The sequence below is a fragment of the Hemibagrus wyckioides genome, linkage group LG11 (genome assembly GCF_019097595.1).
Source record: "Hemibagrus wyckioides isolate EC202008001 linkage group LG11, SWU_Hwy_1.0, whole genome shotgun sequence".
Classification (NCBI taxonomy): Eukaryota; Metazoa; Chordata; class Actinopteri; order Siluriformes; family Bagridae; genus Hemibagrus; species Hemibagrus wyckioides.
Window position 1 is genome coordinate 3,185,810 of NC_080720.1, and position 25,049 is coordinate 3,210,858.

The 25,049-nt window shown below is 39.2% G+C and overlaps 2 protein-coding genes and 1 long non-coding RNA gene across 4 annotated transcripts; 2 read left to right on the top strand and 1 right to left on the bottom strand.

Annotated features, from left to right (window-relative positions):
• The first annotated feature begins 3,433 nt into the window (after positions 1–3,433).
• Positions 3,434–7,580, top strand: LOC131361361 (uncharacterized). The gene is made up of 3 exons (XR_009206023.1): positions 3,434–3,690; positions 6,696–6,754; positions 7,433–7,580. It is a non-coding gene; the product is annotated as an uncharacterized LOC131361361 (long non-coding RNA).
• A 113-nt stretch (positions 7,581–7,693) lies between these two features.
• LOC131361360 (C-type lectin-like) lies at positions 7,694–9,808 on the top strand. The gene is made up of 4 exons (XM_058402402.1): positions 7,694–7,804; positions 8,011–8,352; positions 8,443–8,528; positions 9,336–9,808. The coding sequence occupies exons 1-4, from the start codon at positions 7,741–7,743 to the stop codon at positions 9,402–9,404; spliced, it is 561 nt and encodes a 186-aa protein (XP_058258385.1). The 5' UTR covers positions 7,694–7,740; the 3' UTR covers positions 9,405–9,808.
• Positions 9,809–10,432: 624 nt separating this feature from the next.
• Positions 10,433–20,542, bottom strand: tmem45a (transmembrane protein 45a). 2 transcript variants are annotated; one of them, XM_058404177.1, is made up of 6 exons: positions 20,463–20,542; positions 16,546–16,757; positions 14,893–15,105; positions 13,871–14,055; positions 13,235–13,377; positions 10,433–12,472 (listed from the first exon to the last, which is right to left on the bottom strand). In XM_058404177.1, the coding sequence occupies exons 2-6, from the start codon at positions 16,739–16,741 to the stop codon at positions 12,376–12,378; spliced, it is 834 nt and encodes a 277-aa protein (XP_058260160.1). In that variant the 5' UTR covers positions 16,742–16,757; positions 20,463–20,542; the 3' UTR covers positions 10,433–12,375. The 2 variants fall into 2 exon arrangements, with proteins under 2 accessions (XP_058260160.1, XP_058260159.1); XM_058404176.1 differs by having other exon boundaries at positions 20,299–20,518.
• Between the last annotated feature and the right edge of the window lie 4,507 nt (positions 20,543–25,049).

Sequence of the window (25,049 nt, forward strand, 5' to 3'; positions counted from 1 at the left end):
TTTAATACTGAGAGCAAACACTTACTGAGTGTGATACTGAACACAACCAACAGAGGGCGATATAACAGCCCACAAACCTCAAACTCTCAACCAGCGCGTTCTCATTCAGCTCCAGACTTTTTCTTTCTTTCTTTCTTTCTTTCTTTCTTTCTTTCTTTCTTTCTTTCTTTCTTTCTTTCTTTCTTTCTTTCTTTCTTTCTTTCCTTCCTATCTTTCTTTCTTTCTTTCGCTAAGACAACATTTATTTCACCTTTAAGCAGTCATTCCTTCACCGGCTATTTATTTATTTTATTTTAATAATTTGTATTTTAATGCTGTATGAGGTCCAGGAAATGTACTCTAGTTTTAACATGAAGTCTTTTTTAAGTGATGATCATTGATGGAGACTTCTTTAGGCTGTTCATGTGCTAGTGATGGCTAGACCACTGGATCAGAGCATCACCAGAACTGCATCTCTTGTGGGGTGTTCCAAGTCTGCAGTGGTCAGTATCTATCTAAAGTATCCTTTAAGTCCTGTAGGTATCCATGGAGGCCCCACCTCATAACTTACAGGACTTAAAGGATCTGCTGCTAACGTCTTGGTGCCAGATCCCACAGCACACCTTCAGGGATCTAGTGGAGTCCATGCCTCGACGGATCAGGGCTGTTTTCTCAGCAAAAAGGGGGGCTGACACAATATTAGGCTGGTGGTCATAATGTTATGCCTGATCAGTGTACATCTGGAAAGAAATTGAAGTCGTTTTATTGTTAGCACTTTCTACTAAATATAAATATATGACACACACACACAAGAAAAAATGTACTCACTCATGTCCACAAACCACCACAGCCTTCCGAAAATCTGGAATTTCTACACAGACTTCTCTTCGAACCTCATTTCAATAATCAGCAACAATCTGAGATGCTCGAAGATCAAGGGTTGAGTCTATTTTATACTACGTAGGTCATGTGATCTACAGTATCCCGTATCCAAGGATCTGGACAAGTCAGGATTTCAATCAGGATTTGGATATAAATATGTCCCATGCAGCTCCAATTTTAATTTAAAGATCTTCGCATAGAGTTTCCTAAAAGTCAGTGAGAAGGTAGAAATGGAATTAGTTTACAGAAGAATCCGGGTTAACTCTAAAAGTGTTCAAGCTTCTTCTTTTTTTGCAGGCAAAGTGTTTCTTAGGTAAAAGAAGTGGTTTGCATAAAGCATATAGCCTTAAAGAAACAAGTCAGTTTGTCGCAAAATAGAGAATGATCCCTCCCCCCACAAGAGCTGCAGTTTTGGAGATGCTCTGATCCAGTGAAAAATTGTGATGCCTGGATGATTGAGTATCTCCAGAACAGGAGGAGGTCTTGTGTGGTGATCCTGGTATGCAGCAGTTAGAACCTACCAAAAGATGGCTTTGATGGGGCCATGGTCAAGATGGGGCTTAAGTGGTTAAGGGTCTGGGTTGTTGGTCAGGGTTCAAGCCTCAGCACTGCTAAGCTGACACAATTGGGGCCCTGAGCAAGGCCCTTAACCTTCACTGCTCCAGGTCACTCCATAATAGAATTTTCTTTTGGGTTCATTTTTTGAGTAGAAGTCCAGTTTCGCCTTGGGTTTGATTCCAGGCCAGGGCGCTAACCCAGCCACTAAAGAGTTAACTCTCAGTGCTGGTCCCAAGCCCAGATAAAATGGGAGGGTTGCGTCAGGAAGGGCAACCGGCGTAAAACCTGTGCCAGATCATGACATGTGGACCAAATGATCCTCTGTGGCGACCCCTAAACAGGGAGCAGCCAAAAGAACAATGTCAAAGGTGTCAATAGAGGTGGTGGCAGATATCTCTACAGATGGACTGTCTGTGATTGACACGATGGGATGTGGTAGCTTAATGGTTAAGGTGTTGGACTACTGCAGGGAAGGTTGTGAGCTTGAATCCCAGTTCCAGTAATCTGCTACTGCTGGGCCCCTGAGCAAGGCCCTTCACTCTTAATTGCTGAGATAAAAGTCACTCTGGATAAGGACATCTGCCAAATTCCAGAAATGTAAATGTTTATCCAATTGAAATAAAGAATTCAAGGTCATATACAAAAGACATCCTGAAATCAGCACAGAGCATGGCAAGATTTATATTCAAAATATATCATTAAATCATGACCTGTTCCTTGTTGGGGTCAGGCTTGTTGACACCTTTGATATTACACATGCAGTCGATAATGATAATGGTTTGTATAAATACTCCCTGTCTGTCTCAATAAACTCCTAAAAGGCATTGCTACTCAAACCCGACTCGTGCGGTTCTTCAACACTACCTTTTCCCTGATGTATCAGCTTGGAGTGGAAGACAGCGTGAACTTCTACTCAAAAAGTGAACCCAAAAGAAAATTCTACCATGATGGCCATGCCAGCTTTGGAAGTTCTGACCCCAACTTCCAAAGCTGGGATATAGAGATTGGGATATGAGAATGATCCCAAGAGTAATGTATGTGGAGCTTCTTCTGAAAGTTCTCCAAGGAAGAACAACTGGTGAACCAGAGGCAGGATCACTGATGCTCATCCACAGAGGCCCCACCTCCTATTTGTCACACCACTTAAAGGATCTGCTGCTGACGTCTCGGTGCCAGCACACCTCCAGAGGTCTTGTGGAATCCATTCCTTGATGGATCTCAGCTGTTTCAGTGGCACAAGGAGGACCTACATGTTATTAGGTAGATTTGTGATGGCTAATTGGTGTATATGCGAAAGAAAAGAACCTCACTTTAATGTGACAAATGACAGTTTCTACCCACTAAAATACCTCAGGTTCATCCTTCTTCTCAGTCCCATCCTTCTCACATTTCCATGTAATATGTTTTGTAAAATAGGGAACAGAGGGAGTCGTGTTTTGCATAATTCTTTCAGCTTCAAAGTAGTCAAAGGCTCTTAAGAACACTGGAAGATAAACATTTACAAAGTTCTTGAAGTTTCAGGTATGTTTTAATATTTAACAGTTATTTTCTAAATCTCAATAAAGGGCAAATATTTTATTCTTATCAATTGAAAAAATTGTGAATGAAGTCAAATATATCGCTATTAATGATAAGAAAATAAAATAATCAAAATAAACCATTAAAAAAATAAACCAAATATAAGATGTGAAAAGTGTTTATATATTTATTGGTTCTGTTGTTAGATGATTTTTGGTCATTTTTTGGTCAATTTTGTCACAAAAGAAGCAAAATTATTAAAATATAAAATTAGGCATGATGTTGAAATCTTGTGGTCGAAATCATGAGTGAATCTAGCTAACTAGAAGTACTTACTCTCAGTACTATAGTTGATATTAAGCTTTGTTTGTGTCTGTTTCATGTCTCTGTGGAGAAACAGCTGTACACATTTACATTTACATTTACATTTACATTTACATCTAAGGAATTTTGCAGACACCTTACAGAAGAGCGAGTGCTTTTGATCTGTCTGTCAAGGAATACACTGATACTGGTTCACGACTAAGAATACCTTCAGTCGGAAGAACGCACAGACACAAACCAGTGCTCCTGGAAGAGGTCTTTATACGTCGTGTGAGGTCTTATTGTGACTCAGAGTTTCGGACGTCTAGGGGACCTCCCAGGTGCTAGAACAGAGAAGAGAAGCACTTGATGCGTTCCTACCTGAACCTATGTGTACCTAGAAGATCGGAGGGAGTGTGGAGCAGTGCAAGGAGTGATAAGAGCTTTGAGGTAAGAGGAAGCTGGTCCATTTGGTTTTGTAGACAATGATTTAAATGTGATGCAGGTAGCTACTGGAAGTCGGTGGAGTGGTGGTGTGGGAGATTTTTGAGGCAGTTGTTGGGGAAGGGGTAGCTTAATGGTATAAGTGGTACAAAATAAGCCAGAGGCAACAGTGAGAGGAAACCCTGAGAGGATCAGACTCAAAAAAGTATTGTGACACCAGAGAGTATGATCATAATCCATTACTCTTTCGCAACTACAAATGGTACAAAATAAAGTCAAGCTGAATGTGCTGAACGGATCTTTAGCGTGAGCTTCGAGGTCTCTGCTTGTTGATGCTGATGTGGATACTAAATCAGCTTGTACTTGCCTCTATTCCTCTTAGGATGATTAAAGAGTTGAAGCAGTGATAATAATTTTGTCTGCTGCTGTGGTGTAATGGGTGTAACGGAAGTTGAGCCAGATCCATACACAGGGCAAACAACACTTTAATAAACCAGGCAAAATTATCCAAAACATGTCTCCTCAACATGGTAAGGTTCTACTTTACATAGTGTCTGTGTAGGTAGGATTTAGGACACAGAATAACACTACACTCAAGGTGTTCACAATAACACTTGGGTTGCACATGCCAGTGAGCCCTTAGTGCCTGTCTCAAGCCTGGATAGATGGGGAGGGTTGCGTCAGGAAGGTGTAAAACCTGTGTCAAATCAAACATGCGTCTCATAAACCAGATTACAATACGGGATCGGTCAAGGCCCAGGTTACCAACGACCGGCACCTGTACTGTTGTCAAGCAGGGTACTGGTGGAAACTGCGCTACTGTTGGGATAAGGATTAAAATGCTGAGGATGGAACCGGCAGGAAAGAGGAGAAGGAGAAATGGAAGGCCAGGGAGGAGGTATATGGATGCGGTGAGGGAAGACATGCAGGGGATTGGTGTGACAGAGGGAGATGAAAAGGACAGATTGAGATGGAGAGAAATTTGATCTGCTTTGGAGACCCCTAAAGGGAGCAGCCGGAAAAAGAAGAAGAAGAAGGAAAAGAAGAATAACATTAAAATGGCTTTGGTGACACTTGACACCATGTAAGCAACATTTTAAGAAAACATCATTTACATTTACGTTTCTGCCATTTGGCAGACGCCCTTATCCAGAGCGACGTACAACTGAGCTCATTTTTAAAAGCTTGACAGGTGTCTGGATAAACACACACCCACCCCATTCTTCCCATCTTTATTCTTTGCCATCTGTTCTTAACTTTAACAACAAAGTGGCAAACTGATTGAAGAGTCACAACAGAGTACAAAGTCGAAAAGGAACAGAAGACTCCGTAGGCTGGAGTCACCCGTGGAGCCAGGCCTGCTGAATCTTCAGTTCGACTTCAGCCTGTACTCTGTACTCTGTTGTGACTCTTCAATCAGTTTATCACCTTGTTGTTAAAGTTAAGAACAGATGGCAAAGAATAAAGATGGGAAGAATGGGTGTGTGTGTTTATCCAGACACTTGTCAAGCTTTTAAAAATGAGCTCAGTTGGGCCTGCCCCACCCAATCAGAAGCTTGGCCCACCCTGGCCCCACACCACACAACAGCCAATCACAAACTTGGTGCGATATTCACTTGAGCTCCATATATTTGTATCTGTTGAGACAGCTGACCAGCTCATTCACCTCGCTACCTTTGAGCCTTTGAAGTTAACAAATGTGCTGAATTATGAAGCAATGACAACAATATATATATATATACAGGGGTTGGACAATGAAACTGAAACACTGGCCAATTTAGTGTTGGCCGTTTCATGGCTAAATTTGACCAGCCTGGTGGCCAATCTTCATTGATTGCACATTCCACCAGTAAGAGCAGAGTGTGAAGGTTTAATTAGCAGAGTAATAGCACAGTTTTGCTTAAAATATTGCAGTGCACACAACATTATGGGAGACATATCAGAGTTCAAAAGAGGACAAATTGTTGGTGCACGTCTCTCTGGCGCATCTGTGACTAAGACAGCAAGTCTTTGTGATGTATCAAGAGCCACGGTATCCAGGGTAATGTCAGCATACCACCAAGAAGGACGAACCACATCCAACTGGAGTAACTGTGGACGCAAGAGGAAGCTGCCTGAAAGGGTATCAGGATGATAATGCACCAATACACACAGCAAGACTGGTGACAGAGTGGTTTGATGAACATGAAAGTGAAGTTGAACATCTCCCATGGCCTGCACAGTCACCAGATCTAAATATTATTGAGCCACTTTGGGGTGTTTTGGAGGAGTGAGTCAGGAAACGTTTTCCTCCACCAGTATCACGTAGTGACCTGGCCACTATTCTGCAAGAAGAATGGCTCAAAATCCCTCTGGCCACTGTGCAGGACTTTTATCTGTCATTCCCAAGATGAACTGATGCTGTATTGGCCGCAAAAGGAGGCCCTACACCATACTAATGAATTATTGTGGTCTAAAACCAGGCGTTTCAGTTTCATTGTCCAACCCCTGTATATACACTGTATATATAGCTTCCTACAGCCCACCTGGAATATCACTTGATCCACCCTTCTTCTCGTATCTGGAGCCGAGCCTGAGACTCAGTGTCATTCAATGCTCAATGGTATCATCATCATCACTGTCATCATCAGCATCTTCCTCATCCTGATCTGAACTGAGTCATGTCCAAAGTTCATGGAGGCCATAACTGAAGCATTCACTGACAGCCATGAGGGCCTTGCTAAATTTATTCAAGCTAACAATACTTTACAGCATGGTGGTACAGTGGACTCACAACTCTAAGGTCTCCTGCTTGATCCTGAGTTACAGTCTGTGAGGATATTTGCATGTACTGTACAGTCCTGACATGAACCTGCTCACTATGTGCACTAGAAATATTAGCGATTCATGTTATTCTGGGATGTTTAATATGTTGTGGTAGTAAAACTGTACAACTGTACTAATCATATGTAGTGATGTGATGCCTCCCCTGATAATCAGAACTTCTGAGGGATTTGGATTTCTTATTTCAGAGTGAGTTTTCCAGCGTCAGTGATGGATCCGAAGATCTTCATTCTCCTGGTTTTTACAGGTGAGAGAAACAAATGTGTGTAGGGAAGTAGCACACACACACACACACACACACACACGCACACAATATATATATATATATATAAAGTCAATATCTGGTGTGAAATCCCTGTTTAAATATAGTCTCAGGTATGATTTATGTCATCTTGGTTGGTAATTTTTACTATTTTTCTGGAGACACCTTTTCCCCCATTTCTGTGTTTATTCCTCAGCTTTATAAAGGCCTCTGTTTTATTATATACATGCCACCTAAATGGTCTGTTTTTTTCGCTGCACAGCTATACTAAGCCTGAGTTTTTCTGCTTTCGGCTCTCGTTTTTTTTGTTTTATTTCCTTACCTTGAATTTTTTTTTTTGCCTGTTTTAGTATATTCATGCTCTTATTTGTTTTTGCACTTTGTTACGTGTTTTGCTTATACGTGACAACTTTTTCGAAAAAAGTGAAGATTAGAAATATGAATGGTTCAAGTACTGATTAAATAAAGTCATAAAAGAATGAATTAAATTAAATATATCGTAAAATAGATAATAAAGAAAACCATAGTAAGAAACCCCTGAAAATAATTAATAGAAGTTCTCCTACAGAGCTAACTTAAATGATTTCTTAAACAATCATTTAGTTATAATTTATTGAATAATAATTTTAATGTGCATAAATTCTTTAACCCCTTCCTCCACAGGAGTCGTCCCCTTCGTCCTGTCTGTCTCTCGTAGGTACTATCTGTTCCAGGAAGGGAAGACATGGAATGATGCTCAGTCTTACTGCAAAGCCAACTACATCGACCTGGCTGTCATCAGCAGTGATGAAGATAAGATCCAGTTTCAGAATCAAGCTCAGAAACTAAATTTCAGATCCAGTGCTTGGATCGGAATGTACGATGATGTCAATAGCTGGCGCTGGTCCCTTAGAAATGAACCACGGGGAAATATGTACAAATGGGTTAGTGGGCAGCCGAATAACAATTACGGAAATCAAAAGTGTGGTGTAATGGTTGCAGGCGGTTGGGATGATAGAGGCTGTGCTGAAAAATACCCGTTTGTGTGCTTCAATGGTGAGAGACGTCGTCTTTTCCACCCCCATTTTGTACGGACTTATTTATTCTGTTATGTTACGATATTATCTAGGCTAACATGCATGTGTGTTTGTCTCTTTTATTATTCCTAAGAAACTTCATTTTAGTCTTTTGTATGTTCTAACCTCTTTACCATTAACCGTTCCTAAATATTCGAGTATTCACTCATCGTATTTTTCTTCCAGAAAACAAAACTGGCAATGCCAGGTACATTTACAACTCGTTGACGTTGACGTGGTATGACGCTCAGTGCTACTGTAGGCAGTATCACACAGATCTGGCCAGCACAAGAGATGAAACAGAGTACTCAATCATACCCGGAGTAGCCTCACCTTCATCGTTTTACACCTGGTTCGGTCTGTACAGAGACTCGTGGAAATGGGTGGACCAAACCAACTTCTCTACCATCTCATGGATGCCTGGAAGCCCAGATAACGCTCTGAAAAATGAAAATTGTGGTTATTTAAGTAACAATCAAGCTGCTGATGCACAGTGCTCAGAGTTAAAGCCTTTCTTCTGTTATGCAGGTGAGTTAAAGATTCTAAGATCTAGACAGATTTAACCTGTATTTAGGATATCGGTTTAATATGTGTGTGTGTGTTTCTTTGCATTTTTAGTTGTAACAAGTAAGAAACAAATCATGAGAATGAAGATCCGGGCCAATCAGGATGTTAGTGCATTCATGACAGCCATCTTAGAGAAGGTGGGTCTCATCCTCCACGACCAACACGCTCGTTATAATCCGATTACTGCAGTCACAACTGGTTCCTAAATCCTACACATTACACGTCATCAGAATCTGACTGTTATGTTAAGTTCCTGTAGCATTTCTAAAGCGTTACATGAGATTCGTGTTTCCGACAAAGCGGAAAAGGTAGGTTTATTTTGCGAACGGACTTCTTTCCTCTGATTGGACGAGACATCGGTCACTCAGGATCTACAGGAAGTCCAGCAGTAGCTGCAGCAGTAGAAAGTGTATTGGTGTGTGTATGAACACAGCTCTGCTCTTATAGCGCTCCTTACATCCTTTAATCTGGAATAATTTGGTCTTCCAATCATACCCTGTGTGTTTTTAGTGATTGCAAACTAATCTTTATTCCATGATACGCTATCAGTATATCCAAAACACGCCATATGAACATCCTTCCTCACAGTAACGCTGAATGAACTCCATTTTCTTATAATGATAAATATATATATATATATATATATGTTTGTTATTTTCGTTAAAAGATTTAAAGTTGCACTATCGGAATTAAAAATATGATTTAAAGTGAAGGCAGAACTCCACACATGTACAAGAAATAAAGTTAGATACAAAATTTCCTACTTTCCCGATATCCTGAGTGACAGATGTCTCGTCCAATCAGAGGGAAGAATTCCATTCGCAAACTAAACCTACCTTTTCCGCTTTGTCTGAATTCTCCTTGTGTTTTCAGATCTGTTATTCTGTTTCGCACTTCTCTGTCTCGATCCTGAATTCATTCACAATAAATCCTTCGTGTTGCAGATCGAGCAGAAACTGAAGGATTATGGGATGGCGGAGAACATCAGGATGAAATGGAGGGTAATCCGATAAAGTGATGTTTCACGAGGAGGAAGAAGAAAATGATGCTAATGAAGGATGCAAATGAAAAATAACATATTTGGTTTGTAAATACAAGAAATCAGAAGCTTATAGATCACAATGGTTCGAGAAAAACTGGAATTAGAAATAATGCAGGAAGAGATATGCTCTACTTTTATACAATTTGTTAACAGGCAGACAAAAATAGATTGTTTTATAAGGATGACAGAAATCATCCCGTTTTTTGGGGGGAGATAAAAGTTGGAGAGGAAAATTGTAGGCAAAGTTTACATTGTCTATTTCTCTGTATATTCAAATTATACAAATCTGTAGTTCGCTGGATATTTTAGTGTTAGTAGTATGTTCATTTATTGAGAATTTATTTTATTAGTGTACTGAAACTGGCAAAAGGGAATGCTGGGGAAATTTTAATTTAGTCATATGTAATTTTATTTCTTTATTCCAATAAAATTGAAGAGCTGAGATGTGTAGAGTTTGTGTGTATGAGTTTTACTTCTTTACTTTTAGTGGTTAAGGTGTTGGACTACTGATAGGGAAGGTGGTGAGTTTAATCCAAAGTCCACCAAGCTTCCACTGCAGGGCCCCTGAGTAAGGCCCTTAACCCTCAATTGTATGAAATGAGAAAATAAATGTAACTCACTCATCCATGTCCTTATGGACCTTGCTTTGGTCACTGGTGTGCAGTCATGTTGGAACAGGAAGGGGTCAAGCCCAAAAGAGCACAAAGAGCATGAAATTGTCCAAAATGTCTTGGTATGAAGCTGAAGCATTAAGAGTTCCTTTCACTGGAACTAAGGGGCCGAGTCCAACCCCTGAAACACAACACCTGAACACAATGATTTGGAGGGGCGTCCCAAAACTTATTCAAGTATTATTGGAGGGGTGTCCCAATACAATATTCAAAATCCTCTCAAATTTACAGCATTGATTATTTTTCTTTAAAAATGTCACCACACTATGTATCATTTGGATGCACTAAAAATAAGAAGAGACCAAAGAATCATACTTGAGCTGGAAAATCTGGCGATTTGGATTTTTATTTTTAAAAGCAAAGTGTTATGGCACTTTTTTTTATTTTATAAATTCAGCCAACACAAAGCAATCAGTGTATAGTAAAAAATAATAAAAGTGAACTACCATACCATGATAAAAACAAGAAAATTACACACATTTTTTTAGTATTAAATAATAAAAAGCTGTCAAATCCTCTGAAACAGGCAGTATCTTTACAACATACAGTATATGAATAGGTACAGTATGTTTTTTTTATCAATAAATAGCTGATACACGATAATTCAAGCTTCTTCTCAGATTGCACACGGTTTCTGCTCGAAAAATGTCAACATAATGTAACAAAACCAGCTTTTCTACTACAGGTAGAGGTGTCGAAAAGCCAAACAAATCCGAATCTGTCCTCGTATCAACAGCTACTACTTTAGCTACCGGCGTGTCGAATTAGCATGTGAGTTGCTTTTAGCAGTAAAAGTTACACATCTAATGAACTTCTTTTTTCTCTTTCAGAGTTGCTGGTTTTAACCCTGAAAACATAAACGTATAAATATGTGTCTGATATTTAGACAAAATGTCAAGAGGTTCTTTGGTATTTTCTAGCAAAGGTAAGGAATGACTGCACCAGAGCGAGTCTCTCGTTGAAGAGTAAACTCTGTATCTGTAGTATATACGCAGAAATTGGTGTAAAAAGACGTACATTTATTTTCTACTTCAGGTTCATTCTTAATGGAAGTCTAAGGGCAGCTGTTGAAATTGTTGTGATAAATTTTAAAGTACATTCCCGTCTCTCAGCATCTTTCTGTGTTATTAGCCATGTTATAATGTGTTATAAGTTATAAGTCATGATTTTCTGTGTTGTACTTTTTTGTGACTTGTTTAAACTTGTTTGGATAAATCTGTATAACAGAACTTCTCTTTCATGGAGGAATCTGTTGTTCTATTGGTGTAAAGACACATGTTGTAGAAAACGTTCAGGAAAGTGTAACCTTACACAACATACTTTCTACAGTACTGTTGGTTTGTTGCGACTGTTCCAGTGTAATGACTATGTCATGATTATTAATTAACACATTAATTGAGATCAGCAGTTGCCCTTAGACTTTCTTATTGATGGAGATTAACATCTGCCCTTAGACTTGTTATTAATTGAGCTCAACATCTGCCCTTAGTCTTTCTTATTAATTGATATCAACATTTTCCCTTAGACTTTCTTATTAATTGAGATCAACATCCGCCCCAGACGTTCTTATTGATTTAGATCAACATCTGCCCTTAGACTTTCTTATTAATTGAGATCAGCATCTGCCCTTCAACATCTGCTCTTAGACTTTTTATTAACTGATATCAACATTTGCCCTTCAACATCTGCCCTTGGACTTTCTTATTAATCGAGATCAACATATGCCTTTAGACTTTTTATTAAATGAGCTCAAAATCTGCCCTTTGACTTTCTCCTGAATTGAGATTAGCACCTGCCCTTAGACTTTCTTATTAATTGTGATTAACATCTGCCCTTAGACTTTCTTATTGATTGAGATCAACATGTACCCTTAGACTTTCCATTATTAGCGAGTTTTCAATAAACAGGTTAAAGTGCAGGGAAAACCTGGTGAAAATCTTGTACGCTACAGATAGAGTGAGAGAAATTAGGATTCAAAATGTATTCATTTTAAGAGAGAGAGAGAGAGAAACTGAGAGAGAGAGAGAGAGAGAGAGAGAGAAACTGAGAGAGAGAGAGAGATGACCAGATGGAATGTAATAGCGGCTGAAGACAAGTCTTCATGGTCCACACTCGTCCCCACCCCCTCAACCCCGCCCCCAAGCGCAGTGGAGTGAGTCTCCAGGAAGTCCCCTCTGTCCCTGTCATAGGTTTCGATGTTGCTGGTTTTGATCACAGGCGTCTCTCCAGCGCGTCTCCTCTGAGAACACTGGGCACGAGGGAGATAAACACTTACACAACCTCGTCCTCAGAGTCTGCGTCTCTCTCCTGTGGTTTCAGCAGCCCCATCTCCATCGGCGGCATCCTCCTGAGTTTGGATCGTATCACGCTGTGGGGAAAATCATATCAGTTAGCATATAATCAGTTAGCATATAAACTGATCAAGTGCGTGTTAATGAGCTGTTAATGAGCTTTCTGTGATGATGTGATACAAACTATTCAGAATATTTCAGCACTGATTGTTTAACATCATGCATCATTTGAGAATATTCAAGCGTTGTTTTCATTCTAGAACTGCACTTTTACTCACTGGTTCTCATCGTTAATATGATTTAAATTCTAAAATAATAAATAAATGCAACCTTTTTGACTCATTTCCCAACCCAAAAATTACACTGAAGCTATTTTATTTCCTGTTCAGCTTCAGTAACTAACAGCATAACAGCAGTATCTTGTAACTTCCTCGGAATTTCTGACTTATGACTAGGAAAAAACGGAGAAGAATTCCTGCTTGGAAAGCTTCCTGGTTTCTGTGTATGATGTAGTGTTTATTTCAGATCAGTCCACAGACCTATTTCACTGTTTTCATTGTGATCATTTCATTTCATTGAAAATGACAAAATGTAAATTATAAAAATGAAAAAATAAATACAAGTAAGCCATATGGATTTGTTTTTTCTTTGCCAGTCACGCTGCAGTGATGTTGTGATGCTGCATGCTGTTATTCTGCCCCCTGGTGGACATCTTTATGCTACATACAGCTATGAAGGCAACTCAGAAATACACAGAGAGAGAAAATAAAATTTAAAATAAAGCGAGAGTGAATATGTGTAGTTGTGTGTGTTTAATCAGGCGCTAATTTCAGACGCACCATGTAACAGTGGTGTGTGTTACGGCTACGACGATGAGCGCGAAGGCTAAGTGCCAGCTGTAGCACATGGTGATGAACATCATGTTGTTGTGATCCGACTGATCCCACTTCACCTCGCTGGGGGGGTAGAGCACAAAGGCAATCTGGGGGGAAAAACGAGACAAATTATAAAAAAATTGCAACTACAACGATCGTGAGACGGATTAGACTAAAGAATTAGACTAAAACCAGAAACAAAGCTAATCTGGAGTATCAGAGAATTACTCCCTGCAACTTTTTGTCATAGAAACCTGACATTTTGTAATAATAATAATAAAAAAAACAGCCACAAAATAAATAAATAAATAAATAAATAATGGAATTTTTTTAACTAAATAAATAAATAAAATAAATAAATAAATAAAAATGCATCTTTTGAGGATTCGTAGTAAAAAAAACACCATGCAAAATGATAAAAAAAAAATTTTTTTATTAAATTAAAATTTAAAAATAATAGTAGAGATAGAAGTATGTATAAAAAAAAAAACAAGTTAAAAATGGTTTCGGTTTTATTATTGTGTTTTCTGATTTGTTATTGTGTCTTGCACTTCTCAGACATGGTAGCAGTGTGTATTTGTGTGAATCTTGTTGCCTGACCTGCCAGAACCAGCTGCCCTGCAGCAGACAGAGTGCGGCTCGTAACAGCTCCAGCAGCAGGTTTCCTCTGTGGAAGACCTCCAGCAGGCAGACGAGTGCGCCTCCGAACACGGCGTACAGCAGGAGCATGTGCACGTGGACGTCCAGCATGTCTCTGCCGTGGAGGTGATAGAGGAACAAGAATCCTGCGAAGGAAGAAGACGTTAAAGCTGCGTCCTACTCTGGAGTCTAGTGTATGAACGGAAGGATCGTCTCAAATGGAGCTTTTTTGCTAATTCGACGGCGAATGACGTCAAACGTATTGTAATGCCACGGCGCTTGGTTTAATATGGCGGATTTGTGAAACGTTAAATAAATCACAGCACACGTTTTGTCCACCGGAGTGTCGGCGGCCATCTTGAAAATGTTTTCTCATCCAGCGCCAGTGCCTGGTAGCCCCGCCCCCTTCCTCTACGTAAGCAAAGCTGCGAGCGATGAATGCATCAAGTGTCCAACGTTTCTCACTCGAACAAATGCATCATCCAAGTCTTTAAAAAGTGCACTTATTCTTCTTCTTCTTCTTCTTTTTTTTTTAGCGTGAACACTGTCCATCCTACACAATGGCGTGTCGCACAAATATACGATTTGGGCCGCGACTTTAGTATAATGTCTAATTGCCTGTTTCCCCTAAACATTTTCCCCTAAAAAATGACACAGGAACATATCAGAACGGAAGATCAAGCTACTTGATTTTATTCGATGAATTTGATCACATTATCGCTTTATATAAAATTAATTAGAAGTGATTTTTCCCCCTACTCGCTAATCTTTAGTGTACTGCTGGTTGCCATGGTTACAATCCTAGCACCATGATGTTCCTCTTCAACTGAACAGCCATAAGTCTTGTTTGTAAGGATAGTTGAAGTTAATTAATACTGCGTTACTGAATCGTTTTAAAATCCTGTATCTTAACTTAAAGGTCCAATGATCAGAGTAAAGTCTCAAGCATGATCATTAACACACACCGAGTCTTTAAGTTTTACCTTCGTTAAAGAAAGCGAGGCCCAGCAGTAAGCGATCTAAAGCCAGAGGAGCCGCACTGGTGCTGTGGACGGTGAGGGACGTGGCTCCGGCCAGGCCGAAGAACAGGTACATGGTTGTGTGCTGCCAGTTCATCAGTTTTTCCCAGTGCTGAGTGGACGAGTTGTAGAGATGGAGCTTGGGACCATCAACTGTGAACTGTTCTGCTAACATTCCTGTCTCACACACACACACACACATTTACTTTTCAGGTTAATAAGATTTCCATTTCAAACCTTGTTTTTACCCCCGGGGTAGATGAAACAGGTCTTTTTCCTGGGGTTATGAAACTCTGCTCTGAAGCAGGATCGGCACAGCGGTGTTTACAGTGCTAACTCCACATCGCGGTGATAAACGTGTACAGTGTGAAACCATACGCTTATAGAATGTTACAGCTAGTCGCTTAGTGACATAAACCCGATCAGAACCTGAACAGCGCCTCTGTGCCTCATATCAGGTGAAAGCCAGGACGTAGCCACACTTAAACACGTAAAAACGCCTCGGTAGATAGAGTCAGATGGCAAAACACGCCGTAGCGAGGGGGAAATATGCCACACTGGAAAATTAGCGGAAGTCGTATATCGAGGAACAAATGAACGTCTGGCCGACTAGACAACTAACTTGAAAAGAGATGGAAAAAAAAGATGATAAAGCTGTGAAAGATAACAGAACCTGCTGGAGTGCAGAAGCTCAGACCTGAACTGTTTTACTCACTGATAAAAGTGAAAGAGTGAGACAAGTCGTTATTTAAAGGGGACACGCGCCGGATTTATCCAATCAGGGTTGTTGATACATGAATATGTAAATGAGAAGAAGATTAATCCCGGGTTCAGGAATGTAGAGTGTGAAAGGTCAGATGATGAAGAGTCAGGATTCAGTGATAACCCCGGGGAAAGGAGGAGCAGTGTGAAACCTCCAACTACACAAACCCAGGATTCCCTTTACCCGGGGTTTACTAGGACCCAGGGGAAATATTTCACTATATAGAAAAAATAATGGACCTGAGATTTTCACGCTGCTGCTAATCAAACTCCGCTGTGACTTTCTCAAACTTTTTTTTGTCATTCTTACATATATTTTACAACAATCAATCAAACTCAATTAAAATAGCTTCAAAACCTTTGTTTATGTAAGTGTCTAAGCAAATAGGTTGATGTTAAATTTTTCTCCAAAACAGACTCATTATTGACAGTATATGGTATTTATTTATACTGAATTGGTTCTTAAATTCATCAGTTGTCACAAGCCAGGTTTCCATCAACATGATTTACTGCTTATATATATATATAACCTATGTATATAGGTTTTCACAAGTTGTTTGGAAACAGCATTTATTCGTAATATTCAACATATAAGAAAGAAATCACTTTAGAGAGAACTTTAACTTTTAAAATCATCTGTTGATACACAAAAAATTGTCACGTGTCATTGTCTCACGTGCCTCTGCGACAAATGAAACCAACGAAAACATGAAGCAGTCAGACAAATCGTTGTTTGCAAGGCGTTCGAAAACATGGCACGTAACTGCAAATTTATTTTAAACTATGATATTAACTATGATGTTGCATTGTTTAGCAAACAAACTGCAACCATTAGCAAATATCTGTAGAGCTTACCGACAATGGAGAAGAAGAGCATGGTGGCTCCTTCGATGATTTCCAGCCGGTGCTGTGCGGCTCGTGTGGTGAGTCTGGCTGCGCCGGCGCTCTTGTTCCTGCGGGTGGCGTACCACAGCGAGTATTTCACCGCCCACCACATACCGCTGATCAGAAACAAGCTGCCGGGTAGCGCATGGCCTTTAAAATTCCCCATGACCACTCGCGGCTACCTGAAACACAAGAGGAAGTATTTCTATACTGCGTTGCGTAAGTCAATCAGACTGAGGATTCGATTTTGACTCTACAGTTCTATCCAGTAGAAATGTAACCGTATGATTCTAGACTCCGCCTCCAATTTCATATCTGTTATCCTCTGCTTGCTGTATGTTTGCCTCCTTCTATCTCACCCTCAACCCTGACCAGCCTCCATCTTGATTAAAAGCCTCCCTGCAACCCCATGCTACCACCACCATGCTTCACACTGAGGCTGGATATGAGCAGAGTTCAAGAAGACGAAGAAGTCGAATACTTCAGTAAACCACTGCTTTTTATCCATGTGTCCCAGGTCTCTCTGATTATCAGCCAAAATAATTATGTGAATGAAATAGAGTGAATCCTTGACATATGAATGCCCTCAGGAATATTCGCCTTAAGAATTGAAATTTTGCAAGAAATTTGCATTGGCGTATGAAGCATTTTCCGAACTGAATGCTAGGTAAGTTGCGCGTACGTCCGGGAGCCGTTCAAAACTTGTTAGCGCCAGTGGAAAGCCAAGTGAAGCCAAACAAGGTGAGTTTATGATTTTGTTTTCAGTCAGTGAAAGCTGTTTGGAAAGAGTCAACCCACGATACCAGCGTTGCCTTCGGCATGCGTTCAAAAGCTAGGTGATTTTTCGGGTGTTTTTTTGTTGACAGATTGGTGATGTGGGCGGTCTGTTCTATTTTTAGCCCAAGCTTGGTGGCACGACTTCCTGTGAGGAGCCTTGACATGGAATGCTTGGCTTGGGTCAGTTCTTTAGCAGCCATACAGTTTACATACGCTGAGTATTGGGAATATTGGCCATATTTCTGGGCGGCTGGAACGGATTATCTGCATTTACATTACTTCTGATGGGAAAATTCATTTCTCAATACACATTTTCACCTCCAGATCTCGCCTCCATAATGGATTAAATTTCTATGCTGAGGTTCCACTGTATTAAATAAGATGTAATGGATTCATGGAATAAAAAAATGCTTCAGGTTTTATTGTGGAAATGTGAACTAATCTGCAATGATGCAAAGGTCATGAAACAAGACGAGTACAATAGTTCCTGATAGAGAGAAATAGTCATGTCAAGGAAGAGGGAACGTCAAGGAGGAATGAAAGGAAAAGGGCAGGGTGTGTGTGTGTTTGTGTGATTATGGTGAGAGAGTTTATAGTGAGAGAAAGCAATCAGAGTAAATGAAGGCTTTGAAGATATTGTGTGTTGTGTGTGTGTGTGTTTATGTGGTGAGGAATTCTAAAATGTTTTCAAAAGGAAAAAGAAATTCACCACATGACTAACTCCTTTCAACAACTCCAAATCTTTCTGAAATTATGGGAAAGTGAAGAGAAATATCACTTTCAAAAATAAAGAATATACATGACGCTATAAAACAGAGCAACAGACTCGTGTATAATGAAAGTCTAAAGTCTAAAGTATTCAATTTCATTCTCATTTTCATTCTGAGACAAAACTTTTCCAAAGTACAGTTTGTAGTCATGTGACTACGGTGTAATGATACAAAAAAAAAGTGCAAAGTAACTGGAACTACTGATTTGCTCAAGTGTAGAAAAGCTTGATAAAAATCCATAAAGTCACACGTTTATGGATTTTTTTTAAAAAACAATATAAAAAATCTAATCATCTATCGATCTTCGGCATCCAAAAACCTCAAATAATATCAATTCACCACAAAAAAATCCACCACTAATGCCTATTTGTAAACTAGTGCCTTAGATATCAGCTATACAAGTTACAAAACCTCACAAGCTCCCCGTCTGAGTCTGCTTTCAGCCGGACCTCTATCTCTCCATCCATCCCCATGGAGACCGGCATGACTCCTGAGAGCCCTTCAGTGGAGAGCGGGCCGTCTGATTGGCTGGCATTGTAGTGTTTATTTATAATCTCTGCCTGATAAATATTCACCAGGTCTCTTCAGAGTGTAAATGAGCAGCATGTTCATCATGTAGACCACCTCAGATGCCATGAAGATATAAACTAAAATAGAGACACTGTTTTACACGAATGATCATCTCAGATACTTTACAAATAAACCAGAGAGAGTAAACAGTATGTCACCATAGCAACTATAGTGGACAGCAGTTTGGTGTTTGTCCATACTGGACAGTGTACATGTGCATTGTCTTAGATGTTGTCTGATCACAGTTTAACTAGATCTGCTAGAACTAGGTTGTTTACAGCGACAGACATGAATACTTATGCACTCACAACCTTATTGTTATTATTCTAATTATTATTTTTACAGTTTTATTGCTTTCTTATAACAGCATGTTAATTATTTTCCATAACAGCAACTTAGAAAGTAGTTCCGGCTCTAGTTCACAGGTTTGCGTTAACGTTTCTACTGTAACAGCTCTTTAGTTAACGTTTCTATAGTAACAGCTCATTCGTTATCGTATCTATAGCAACCACTCATTAATTATTTTTTCTATAGTAACAGCTCATTCATTATCGTTTCTATAGTAACCATAGTAACATTTCCATAGTAACAGCTCATTTATGATCGTTTCTATAGTAACAACTCATTCGTTATTGTTTCTATAGTAACAGCTCATTCGTTATTGTTTCTATAGTAACAGCTCATTCGTTACTGTTTCTATAGTAACCGCTCATTTGTTATCATTTCTACAGTAACCGCTCATTCGTTATCGTTTCTATAGTAACCGCTCATTCATTATCGTTTCTATAGTAACCGCTCATTCATTATCGTTTCTATAGTAACCGCTCATTCGTTATCGTTTCTATAGTAACAGCTCGTTCACAGGAACGTGTACGACAAACGAAACCTGAAGTTATTTAGTTATTAACCTAAAGTTATTTAACACATATACATCTATAACTGGTTATAACAGTTCTTTAGTGCGAAATGTTTTATGGAACATTTATGCGCTCTAGTTCTAACAGCCCGAGCGGGAGCTGTAACCTTTCTAAAGTTTCCCGACATCTTTAGGACAGTTGTTCATTGTTGTGCGGTTCTACAGGTGAAGGTGTGATTGTTTATAACCTCTACAGCAAACCGGAAGTCACTTTTTTTATCTCGTACACTTTCCACATGATTAATATAAATAAAAAGAGATAAACATTAGGAATGTGTCGGTCACTGTGGTGTAGGAGGAATAAACACTTCAGGACGTGATGTGATAAAACACAACTATACGGATTACGAATTTGTATAGATTCGTGACTTTAGATCCAGATGTAGTCCAGTTCGGGATTTTTTTTTTTTTTTTCAGAAAAGGAGCCATAATATGCAGAAAAAGTAAAAACTAAATCAATACTAAATTCATATCTATTAAGTTTTTAATGCACTACGTATTTCTTTTTTTTTGTTCCACAATAATTATGTATGCGCGCTTTATAACGAGATTTTTCCTTTGCAAACACTTTAATTCGTATACATTTTTGATCATGAACATTTTTATTCCCCCCCAAAAAATCCCTGATATAAGATTATGACTTATAAATGAGAGAAATACACTGATTTGTGTTTTTTTCCCCACACTTACCTTTCAGACTGGAGAAGAAACAGAGTTTATTATCAAGATGAATCCACACTTCAGCTTTTTTTTTCGCCTTTTCTTCTTCTTTAATAAAAGAGAACTGCTCAAACGCCACAAACACACACTTTTACACGTCTACATCCTCTTCATCACCCTTTTCCTTCTCTTACCTGCTCACTTTTCTCTCCCCCAGCTGTTTCAACACCGATTTCTCCTATAGTCTATTAACCCGTTATTTTTTTTAAGCAACCGCCCATCTCATCAGCGATTGGCTCAATCCAGGGCGTAACGTCACTTATCTGCTCTCTGATTGGTTACATGGAATGTCAATCACTCTCTAGCCTGGCTTCCACGTGTGCATTTTTACCCCGCCTGCTTTTCCCTTCCTCCTCTTCTTCAGCCGAATCTTGCTGGAAAGAAGAAATATTCGCCTTGTAGAAATATTTCATATTATTTATTCATGTCTGGTTTGATCGTCTCGTGTTCATTTTCAACCCTTATAGACTTTTGAGAGCTTTTAAAATAAATTAAATAAAATAAACTGAAGTGTGTAAACTGCCACAGGGTGTGTGTGTGTGTGTGTGTGTTGTTGAGAAAAGTTTCTGGTGATCTGGACTTAATTTCAGATTCCCTTATATGTTTAAAATAAAATAAAACACTCATTCATTCAAACTTTTCTAACTCCGTATAGGAGGGGAAAAAGCTGTAATTACGTAGGGTGTGGAGTACACAAGCGCGGTGTGTGTGTGAGTGAGTGTGTGTAGGTGTGTGTGTGTGTGTGTGTGTGAATGAGTGTGTGTGTACGTGCATATTGTCACGACATGAACTACAGAGTGTATAAGTCAGTACAACAACTCTAATAAACAAAATGACCATTATTTTTGCAGAAAAAATCACCTTAATATTTTTGAGTTTCAGATCATAAGGCATTGACACTATCTGGGTCTGGGTCTGGATCTGATTAGTGCTTTGATTAGAACTAAATGGTATCTGTATCCGTACTCGGATGCTGCACTTGGATGCTTTCACACAGCAGTTTAGTCTGAAACTGAGCAACTCTGGAAAGGAGGTGTAGTGCCAGGGATGCCAGCAGGATCTTCTTCTTCTTTGGGCTTTTCCCTTCAAGGGTCTCCACAGTGAATCATCTCTCTCCACCTATCCCTATCTTCTCCATCCTCAACACTTACACCCACTAGCTTCATATCCTCATTTATTCCATCCATATACCTCCTCTTTGGCCTTCCTCTTTTCCTCCTGCCTGGCAGCTCCATGTCCAACATTCTCCTACCAATATACTCACTGTCCCTCCTCTGGACATGTCCAAACCATCTTAATCTGGCCTCTCTAACTTTGTCCCCCAAACGTCCAACATGAGCTGTCCCTCTGATGTCCTCGTTCCTAATCCTGTCCAACCGTGTCCCTCCCAAAGAGAACCTCAACATCTTCAGCTCTGCTACCTCCAGCTCTGACTCCTGTCTCTTCCTCAGTGACACTGCCTCTACACCATACAGCATGGCCGGTCTCACCACTGTCCTGTACACCTTCCCCTTGATTCTCGCTAATATTTTTCTATCACACAGAACTCCCGACACCTTTCTCCACCCATTCCAACCTGCCTGCACTCGCTTCTTTACCTCTTTCCCACACTCTCCATTACTCTGGACTGTTGACCCCAAGTACTTAAACTCCTGTATCTTCTTCACCTCTTCACCCTGTAATCTTACTGTTCCACTTCCCTTCCCTTTCAGCAGGATGCTAGCCAGATGAACAAACTAATTCGCAAGGCTGGACATGTTTGAGTCAGTGAGGAACAGGAGGTCACTGAACAAACTGGACAATCCATCTAACCCACTCTTCAACACACTACAGAGTCAGTGGAGGTCATTCTCCAAAAGATTTGATCAGATTTGTTGTCACAGAGATCATTCACACCATTCACAATAACACTGTACAACAGCTCACCTGTGTGTGACAGGTGATAACACTCACACTGCACTACTACAACCATTAACACTATTTTCTAGACTCACAACGTTCTTCATATTTATTTTCTACTGCCAGTTTGGACTGTGATGTAAATATTAATGTGAATATGGATAAATCCCCAACTGTGTCTCATATCTGCACTACTTTGTTTAATTTATTATGACCAGTGAGAGGTGAAGTGAATAACTCTGATGATCTCCTCACCTGTTAGTGGGTGGGATATATTAGGCAGCAAGTCAACATTTTGTCCTCGAAGTTGATGTGTTAGAAGCAGGAAAAATGGACAAGCGTAAGGATTTGAGCGAGTTTGATGAAGGGGGACCAACACAGTATTAGGCAGGTGGTCATAATGTTATGCCTGTGTATTGTATTTTATATTTAAGGTTTTCTTCTTAGTCTTACATTTTTTGTGTATATATGTGTATGTATATGTATTTATATATCCATGTATTTGTGTGTTTATGTGTTGTATCTTGTAAGCTGTTGTAACACCAGAATTTCCCTCATGGAATCAATAAAGTCTATCTATCTATCTATCTATCTATCTATCTATCTATCTATCTATCTATCTATCTATCTATCTATCTATCTAGGAGCTTTTAGTTTTTGTATTATTTGGTTCTGTTATGCTCAGTAAGAAACCTCACCTCATTTTCAGCGTCCCATAACGTTCCCAGGTGTCATCATCAGTCTAATTCACACACTCAGGTTACTTTACTCTCTGAGCAACTGGAAATCTTTCATCATAAAAATCTTTATATTTATTTAATTCTTGTGCACCAGTACACTAAGGCAAATTCCTTGTAGGTGTAAAACCCAACAGTACTTGGCAATAAAGCTGATTCTGATTTCTGAGACCCGAGTAAGAGTTGGGTTCATGTTCACATTTCCAGTGCAACAGAACTCACAGCACCTCCTACAGGTGGTCTCGGGTTCAGTTCCACACTGAGCTTCATGACAGCTCACACGTTCCCAATGTTTCCTTCAATCTGTGCTCTGTTTGATAGTGTGAAAGCCTCCTGAGTTCAGGTGCATGTACTGTGATGTGATGTGATGGTGGTTGTGTTCTCTTTGTGTGTTTGTGACGATGTAACATGAACTCAAATGAATCAAGTGAACCTGAAACCAGAGCAGTTCTGCAGGGACATCGGGAACAATCGCACTTGGATTCATGCCGCAGCAAACGTGTCCAGTGTGAAAACAGCCTCGGACATCGCAAAGCTTATCTCAGTTCTGAAGTATTTTCTGGACTATAAAAAAACGTATTGCATATTGTATTTCAAATGATTATATATTTTAAACCATAGAATAGAATTCTATGAAATAGAATAGAAAACAGCATACACTGGACCACTGACTCTAAACTAAACTCATTTATTTCACAGTGAACAAATAGTCATGTTAGGGTCAAGAAGTAAAAAATACAAAAACAAAAGACACAGAGAGGAAACAATGGGTTACAGAATATTGTTGAGATCAGGATGAAATCACCAAGCTGGTGACATTCAAGGGGTTTCGAACAATATATACAACAAACCTGGGAATATTTAGAAAAGAACATTTAGTATAATTATGTACAGTCAGTTTCTGAACTTTCTGATGTAAAGTAGATTAAATAATTCATTAATCAATTTATCAGTTAATCAATTGTGTGTAAAAAGAGCAAGAGAAGAAGAGAAGAGGACTGGAGGAGGAAATAAGGAGTAGAAAATAGTCATAATAATAATAATAATAATAATAATAATAATAATAATAATAATACTTTTACATTATTCGGCACCATGTGCATCTGTATGTCCGGATTTATCAATAATCATAGACATCCTTTGTTTATGTACATATTTTTGGATACAAAAGTTTATTCAGGGTTGGTTAATGTAGAAGCTCTTAAAATTCTGGACACTGGACATCATCACACTGAATGGGATTTAAAAAAATAATTAATATAATATATTTCTATATTTTCTTTTATAGATTTTTCCTCTTTCCTACCTTTATAATTAAATTCTTTATTATTATTATTATTATTATTATTATTATTATTATTATTATTATTATTATTATTATTATTATTATTGTTATTATTGTTATTATTAAAATTCTTTCATTTATTTTCATTTTATTTTCCTGACCCGGACAGTGGAGAAAGCACTTCCCTTCATGTCGTATTGTGTGTTGTTGTTTACATGACCAAGAAAATTTTAATTTGAATTCCATTCGTATTGAAGCACAAAGAAAACGGGATAGAAAATACGGACCTTTTTTTCCAATTTTCCCTCCGTATTCCAGGAATGTAGCTGAGATCGTACGTCTAATCGACCTTGAACTTAATCAATCACTCCTGTTTAACACTGAGGACCAGGTGTGACTGACCAAACACCACAGGAAAGAAAAATAGAAATATTTACCCGTTTAAGGGAAGTGAGAAAAAAGGCGGAAAAGAAGGAAAAAAAGAGAAAAAGGAAGGCAAGTTGTTTTTTTTTTACGCAGATTGTGTTCTTTAACCTTGCTACAAAAAGTAGGCTTTGTTATACTTGAGTAATTTTAATGAATAATAATCGAGTCATTTTAACACCGGAGTGCTCAGAGAGTCTCAGCGCTGTCGGCGTAGAGACCGGCGCTGGCGGGGAAGGCGGTATTCTTCCTGTTCGCTACAGAACGGTACTTCCTTCCTGCTTTCACACACAGCGGCAGAACTCCGGCTACGTGGACGAGCACCCTGCTCCAGCCTCCTCACCTTCAGAGAGATCAGAGAGAAACAGCTGGAGACT